We start from the raw sequence: 6,125 nt of genomic DNA, 5'->3' as shown, positions 1-6,125 counted from the left end.
CTGGGGTCACACATGGGGCTGGGAGCCTGGGGCCACATGTGGGGTTGGGGGGCTGAGGGTCACCTGTGGGGCTGAGGGTCCTGGGGTCACACATGGGGCTGGGGGTCTGAGGTCACACATGGGGCTGGGAGCCTGGGGCCACACGTGGGGTTGGGGGGCCGAGGGTCACCTGTGGGGCCGAGGGTCCTGGGGTCACATGTGGGGCTGGGGGGCTGGGGTCACCCGTGGGGCTGGGGTCCCCCAGGATGGCGCCCTGGCCCAGCATCGCACCCGGGGCTGCCCCCCTGCCCCCCGGGATCGCACCCTGCTCCCGGCTCTCCCCGGGACTCCCCGGGGCGGCAGGACGGTGCTCGGCCCCGCTCGCCGCCCCCTCGCCGAGCCGCTTCCCGCGGCGCTCCCGGGATGGGCCTGCCAGCGGGGCCGGGGCCGCGGGAGCCGCTTTGCTCTGCGCCGGGGGCCGCGAGCTCCCTCGCGGAGACGCTGCTCTCGGAAAGGCCCAGGGGTTTCGCTCTGCCCGTTAGAGGTATGACAAAAATAACCCATGGTCTAAACACTCCCTAGGGAAAGATTTTAAAATAGGGTTGTGTTTTGTGTCCTGCCGTTTTTCGGGAATGGGAAAAGGGTGCACTGCTATTTGCCTTTTTTCTTCTCTCCTGAATTCAAAGTAGTTTTAATGCTGGTTAAAATGGTTGCTGGTTCTGAAGAAACACTGTAAGCACAAAAACACTACTAATAAGGCTGATATAAATTCATAGATATATTTGAGAAATTGCGCACATTTCCTGTCTGCTCTTTTTGCCCGGCAAGCTCATTTCCGAGTGAAAAGCCTGAAGCTCAGCGGTGCCAAACTAATGCCCTGCTTGATGTATATATCTGGTTTCTTTAGCAAATACAGCAGAAACAAAGCTTTTGCTAAAAGAAAAAAAGAAATCTGGACTTTTACCCTTAAGAAACTTTGCAGAGTGACATTGCTGTATTGTTTTTGCTTGTAAACAGCAGTGCGAAGTCTGATGTAAATAGCTCGGATGTATCCAGGTGGTTTCTGCGCTCTCAGACCAGATGAGGGTTCAGATTCTCCAAGACTTCGGCGGAGGATCGGGTTCTCGCTCCAGGACTGCAGTACAGACCGCTGTGCGGCCCGGGCCGTGCCCCGCGCCGTGGGGCGTACGTGGCACTGCCTCACACGCGGCTGTCTGCCTCATCCGAACGTCCCCTGACTGCAAAGGTTGTCTGGAGCTCTCTTCTCAAGAGCTCGTAGGTCCCTGAATTCACTTGCGACCTTTCCACTGCTATTAGGATTGGATTTTCCGGCGTTTTGTGTGCCGGAGATAAGGTTGGTGCATGCTCAGTGCATTATTTTAGTTATTATGCGGAGCTATTCGTATTTCTGACGCGTCTGGAGCTTTCCAGTTTCAGCGTCTACCGACTTTGTGGAATATGATAAATGCGATTTTGCATTTCCATCTCCCCTGAGAACTATGAGGAAACATATTTTTTTAATCATGGGTTTGACAGCTAACTGCTGTTCCAGTCGCCCTCCCTCCCTCATCCGTAACGCGGCTCCTCTGAGATTAGCGATGTTGCCAGGCACTGGCTTGTAGCACTACTTATATCTGAAGTAACAGACTGTGCTTCTAGCATCAGGGAGTGTGGCCAGGCACTTGAAGCTTTTCTTTTGGTAGAAATTAGAATAACATGCCAGGAGATAGACAACAATATATTTTGCACATGTTCCTTAACTTTTTTTTCTCTGCACATGATTTCGTTGGAAACTCACAGGAACTCTTCAGCCGGCGCTGTGTCAGTCTCCAAGCACGTTCAAGGCCATCGCGATTTATTTTGCCTTTTGACTGAAGATTTCTCCTTGGCTACCCCTCCAGCCTCTCCCTTCCCCTCATTTGGGCAAGATTTTGGTCCTGCATCTAAAAGGAGAGATAGAAAAGAATGAGAAAACCAAACTTTTAGGAAAAGTCAGAGATTCTTTCTGCTCGCTTCCATAGCCTAATCCCAGAAAAGCAGGGTCACCCCGTGAGCTACTGTTTTAGCGTAGCTACGGCACGTGTCCTTACGTGATAGTGAATCTTTACGTAGCGATGAATCTTCCCCTCGCTATCTCTGCTCACCGGTTGCCGCTGTCATGGCTTGAGCGCTCATTAGAAGCTCCGAGTCCCATTCCTAATTTCTGCTAACGAACAAGCGAGCGATGCTGAAAACTAAGCTGCTTAAAGCCACCTGGATTCGGAGCGTGAACATGCTGCTCCGACACTAAACCGCCGTACTGCAGCAACGCCCCGCTGCAGCCCTTAGCGCCGTGTCCGTGCCTCCCCGCGAAAAAACGGGCTCGAAACGGCCGAGCGGCTGGTGGACGTGCCCGCAGGCTCCGCGGGGCTGGCTCCGGCACTGCCTGGGGAGGAGGTTCTCCCGCGCCGGGCCGGGAACGCCGGCGGGACATAGCATCGCTCCGGCGGGACGTAGCATCGCTCCGGCGGGACGTAGCATCGCTCCGGCGGGCAGCCTGGCGGAGGGACGAGGAGAGCGTGGCCGAGGCTGGTCAGCTCCCGGCTTTCCGGGACGGAGAGGGTCCTGCAGCCCCGCGGCGTCCCTCCGCCCGGCCTCGGGGCTCGCCAGCACACCGCCGGCCCTGCGAGCCAGCCTGGCTGCCGGCTAGCGCTGGGCTGCGGATTCGGGGCTCCCCGTCGGCGCTTCGCTCCGGCACACGGCAGTTTCTATAGCAACTCCAGAGGCAGGCGCAAGGCCGACTTGGCCGAGGTCGGAGCCCGGGCGTCCGAGGATATTGCTCCGGAAAGGCGGGCGAGCGGCCGGGAGGGCACGGCGGGGCAGCATCGCGGCGCCTCCGCCCCCCGGCTCCCCCCTCACCTAAGCGTCTCCAGAAGTTCACCCCGCTGACGCGCAGGAGGCGTTTCAGGCCTCGGACTTTCTCTTGCCTGAGCCGTTTCCAACTTTTCCCGCGTGACGCCCACAGCAGCCGCAGCCGCCGGCTCCGGCAGCGCTCTAGCTAATGCCGCACGCGGCTCTAATTGGGCTTCCCGCCTCGCCGTCCTCGCCGCCCGCCCGGGGATCGCGCCGGCTGCCTTTTCCGAAAGGTCAGGCATTGATATTTACCCGGACTGGGGAGATCTTCCTCCCGTCTCGTCATTAAAAGACGGAGCGCTTGCCTGCGCCCGCGCCCCGGCGGCTCTGGGCTCCGAGCGACTCTGCAGCGAGCGAGCGGCGGCGGCAGCGCCCCGGGGCCCTGCGGGCGCTGCGCCCTCCCCGCTGCCTCCCATCCCCAACCGCTCCCGCTCGGACGCGGGGACTTCTCCTGCCCCCCATGCGCCCCGCACTGCCCTCCTCGCCCGCAGCAGGGGCTGCGGCGCTGGCGCTGCCGGGGAAGCCCAGGGAGCACACGACGGCGGCGCGGTACAACGGCACGCGTTGCGTTTATTCGAGGCGCTACGTCACCTCCTAGGCACTGAGCTACAGGGCACCTCTGCGCTACATGAGACACCGACTGGGTCTACGACGACACGGCACGCACGGCTACACGCACGGCGCGGCCCCGCCGGCGCCGGCGCCGCCTCCGCGGCGGCTCCCGCGAGCCAGCCCACCCTGTCCCCGACTTGAGGCACTTGGTGCTCCGCTGGGGCCGGTCCCCGGGGCGCCCGCTCAGGGCGCCTCGCGCAGGCGCAGGGCCTCCACGGCGCCGCTGGGGCCCTGGGCCACGCCGCCGATGACGAAGAGGAGGCCGGGCGCCGGGCAGCTGGAGCAGGAGCAGCGGCCGGTGGGCATGGGCGGCAGCGGCTCCCACTTCTTGCGCGAGAGGCTGAAGCCTTCGGCCGAGTCCAGCGGGCACGACTGGTTGCCTGCAAAGAGAGCGGACGGCCTCAGCGGCCCCGGCACCCCTGCCGACGGCGCGGCTTCCCACGGCATGGCGCCGCGGAGCAGGCGGGGAGGCGACGGACGAAGGGAGTCTGGGTGCCGCGCGGTCCCCAGCACCCAGCCGCGGCCGAACCGCTGGGTGACAAAAACGGGGACGGGAACCGAACCGGATCGATCTTCCCCTCCGTTCGCAGAGCTCGTTCCCCTCTCCAAAGAGGAGGCTCCCGCCTGCCCGGTCGGCACCGGCGGCCGGACACGCGCCCGCTCCCCGGGCATTACCGAGGCCGCCCACGGCCACCACTCTTCCTCCGAGGCAGCCGGCCACGAAGTCGGCTCTCTTCTCCCTCATGCGGACGGCGCGGCTCGGCTTGCTCCAGGCGCCTGGGGAGGGGAGAGCGCTCGAGCATCGCCCCGCCGGCCCCGGGGCTCGCCTGCGGCTGCCGGCACGGGCACGCCGGGTCCCGAGGCCAGGGGCGCGTCTCCCAGCGCCCGGACGAGCACTCACCCTGCGCGGGGTCGAACATCTCCACGGTGTTGACGAAGTGGGGCCGGGAGTAGAAGTTGTGGGGCCCCGGCTGCTGCAGGCCCCCCAGGCTGAAGACGACCCCCTCGGCCATGGCGCAGCCGGCGAAGGCGCGGCGGCTGGGCACGCTGGGGTAGCGCGTCCAGCTCCGCGTCTCCAGGTCGAAGGCCTCGAAGGCGGTGACGGGCAGCTTGCCCTGCCGGCCCCCTGCGCGGAGAGGAGACGCTGCGGCGGCCGGCGCACACGTGGCCCCCGGCGCCCGCCGGGAGGGCTCGGCGGGCAGGATGGGGCCCGCCGGCTGCAACGCCGGGCTGGGGGCCCTGCGCTGGCCGCGCCGCCCTCCCCGCGGCACCTACCCAAGACGAAGATCTTGTTGCCCTGCAGGAAGGCGGAGGCCCCGTAGCAGGGGGTGGGCATGGAGGGCAGGGGCTGCCAGCGGTCCTTGGCCGGCTCGTACACGCGGACCAGCGCCTGCGGGGCCGTGTCCGCACCCATCCCGCCCAGCGCGTAGACGGCGCCGTCTGCAAAGCAGGCAGCGGCGAGGTGGGCAGGGGCGTTCGCGGGTGCAGCCGGGCAGGGCCGGCGCAGGATGCCCGGCGGTGGGCGGCCTCACCCCGCCGCAGCCCCGGCTGCCCGCGGGCAGGAAGCACCAGGGAGCACAAGGCCACCGGCTCTGATTAGACTCAGCCAGCACCATCTCCCTGGAGACACCATGGCAACACAGCCATGCTGCCAAATGCTGCTTCCACTTCGCCCCGCGCCGGCTGGCACCCCGCGCCGGCTCCCGCCGCGGCCGCGGGCCCTCTCCCCTCCTCGCCCACCCACCCGGGGCTGTGGCGTCCCCGGCCGGCGGAGCAGATGGGGGGACGCTGCACAGGGCCAGCCCGGCTCCGCGCTGTGCAGCCGGCAGCCAGGCGCTGCTGCGCCGAGGCTCAGAGGCTGCTCGGCAAAGTTTGAGCAGCAGCATCCTTGGCCCTGGACCGGCTGGGTGCTCAGCGGAGCAGGGGTTCTGCCAGGTCGGATCCCAGGCGGAGCAGGTCTCATAGCCCAGGACCTGTGGGAGCCACGTGGCCTGAAGTCACCCACAGCACAGTGCCATCCCCACCCCGGGAAGGGGCATCTATGAGTCTGGAATGGGCAGGGGCAGCTGGGCTGGAGGGTGACCACCCCATTAACAGGGTGGCCTGGGGCTACTGGGCAAAGCCCTTGCGCCGTGTCCCAAGTGGCAGCAAGATTCACACCCCGCCGCAAGCATCCCCGTCCCCCACAGGCCGTGTCCCAGCCCCTCACCTCGCTGGACAGCGGAGATGCCCATGGACGGCTGCGCCAGGGCTGCCTTCTTCTCCCACTTGCCCTCATCCACGTTGTAGACCTCCACAGAGGCGAGGGGGCTCTGCGAGGCGTCCACGCCGCCCACCACGAGGATCTGCTTGCCCACGGCGAGGGCAGCGGCGCCAGCCCGCGGCGTGGGCAACTGCGGGAGTGTGGTCCAGCGCTGGGTCTGGAGGTCGAGCACCTCGGCGGCACCCAAGGCGCGCCCGCTGCCGCCGCAGCCGCCCAGCACGAAGAGCTGCCCGTCGCGGTGCGCGGCGCTGCAGTAGACGCGCCGCGTCGGCATGGCGGGGAAGGAGGCCCACGCGAAGGCGGCGGAGGCCGCGGCCATGGACCAGCTCAGCCGCCCCGGGGGTCCGCGGCCCCGGGCCCCGCCGCGCCGTCCATCCGG

The 6,125-nt window shown here is 65.9% G+C and overlaps 1 protein-coding gene and 1 long non-coding RNA gene across 2 annotated transcripts; both read right to left on the bottom strand.

The window, feature by feature from the left end:
- Positions 1-1,143: 1,143 nt before the first annotated feature.
- Positions 1,144-2,232, bottom strand: LOC146586920 (uncharacterized). The gene is made up of 3 exons (XR_014897742.1): positions 2,070-2,232; positions 1,778-1,922; positions 1,144-1,469 (listed from the first exon to the last, which is right to left on the bottom strand). It is a non-coding gene; the product is annotated as an uncharacterized LOC146586920 (long non-coding RNA).
- Positions 2,233-3,415: 1,183 nt separating this feature from the next.
- KLHDC8B (kelch domain containing 8B) lies at positions 3,416-6,119 on the bottom strand. Its single transcript, XM_085320454.1, has 5 exons — positions 5,693-6,119; positions 4,759-4,923; positions 4,385-4,609; positions 4,159-4,260; positions 3,416-3,863 (listed from the first exon to the last, which is right to left on the bottom strand). Exons 1-5 carry the CDS (start codon positions 6,063-6,065, stop codon positions 3,667-3,669), a joined length of 1,062 nt encoding a protein of 353 aa, XP_085176580.1. The 5' UTR covers positions 6,066-6,119; the 3' UTR covers positions 3,416-3,666.
- Between the last annotated feature and the right edge of the window lie 6 nt (positions 6,120-6,125).

Source organism: Rhea americana, unplaced genomic scaffold (assembly GCF_003343005.1).
Source record: "Rhea americana isolate MKP2758 unplaced genomic scaffold, rheAme1 scaffold_639, whole genome shotgun sequence".
In the NCBI taxonomy this organism is placed as follows: Eukaryota; Metazoa; Chordata; class Aves; order Rheiformes; family Rheidae; genus Rhea; species Rhea americana.
Note: the sequence above shows the minus strand (reverse complement) of the source record. Positions and strands in the feature narration are given on the sequence as shown.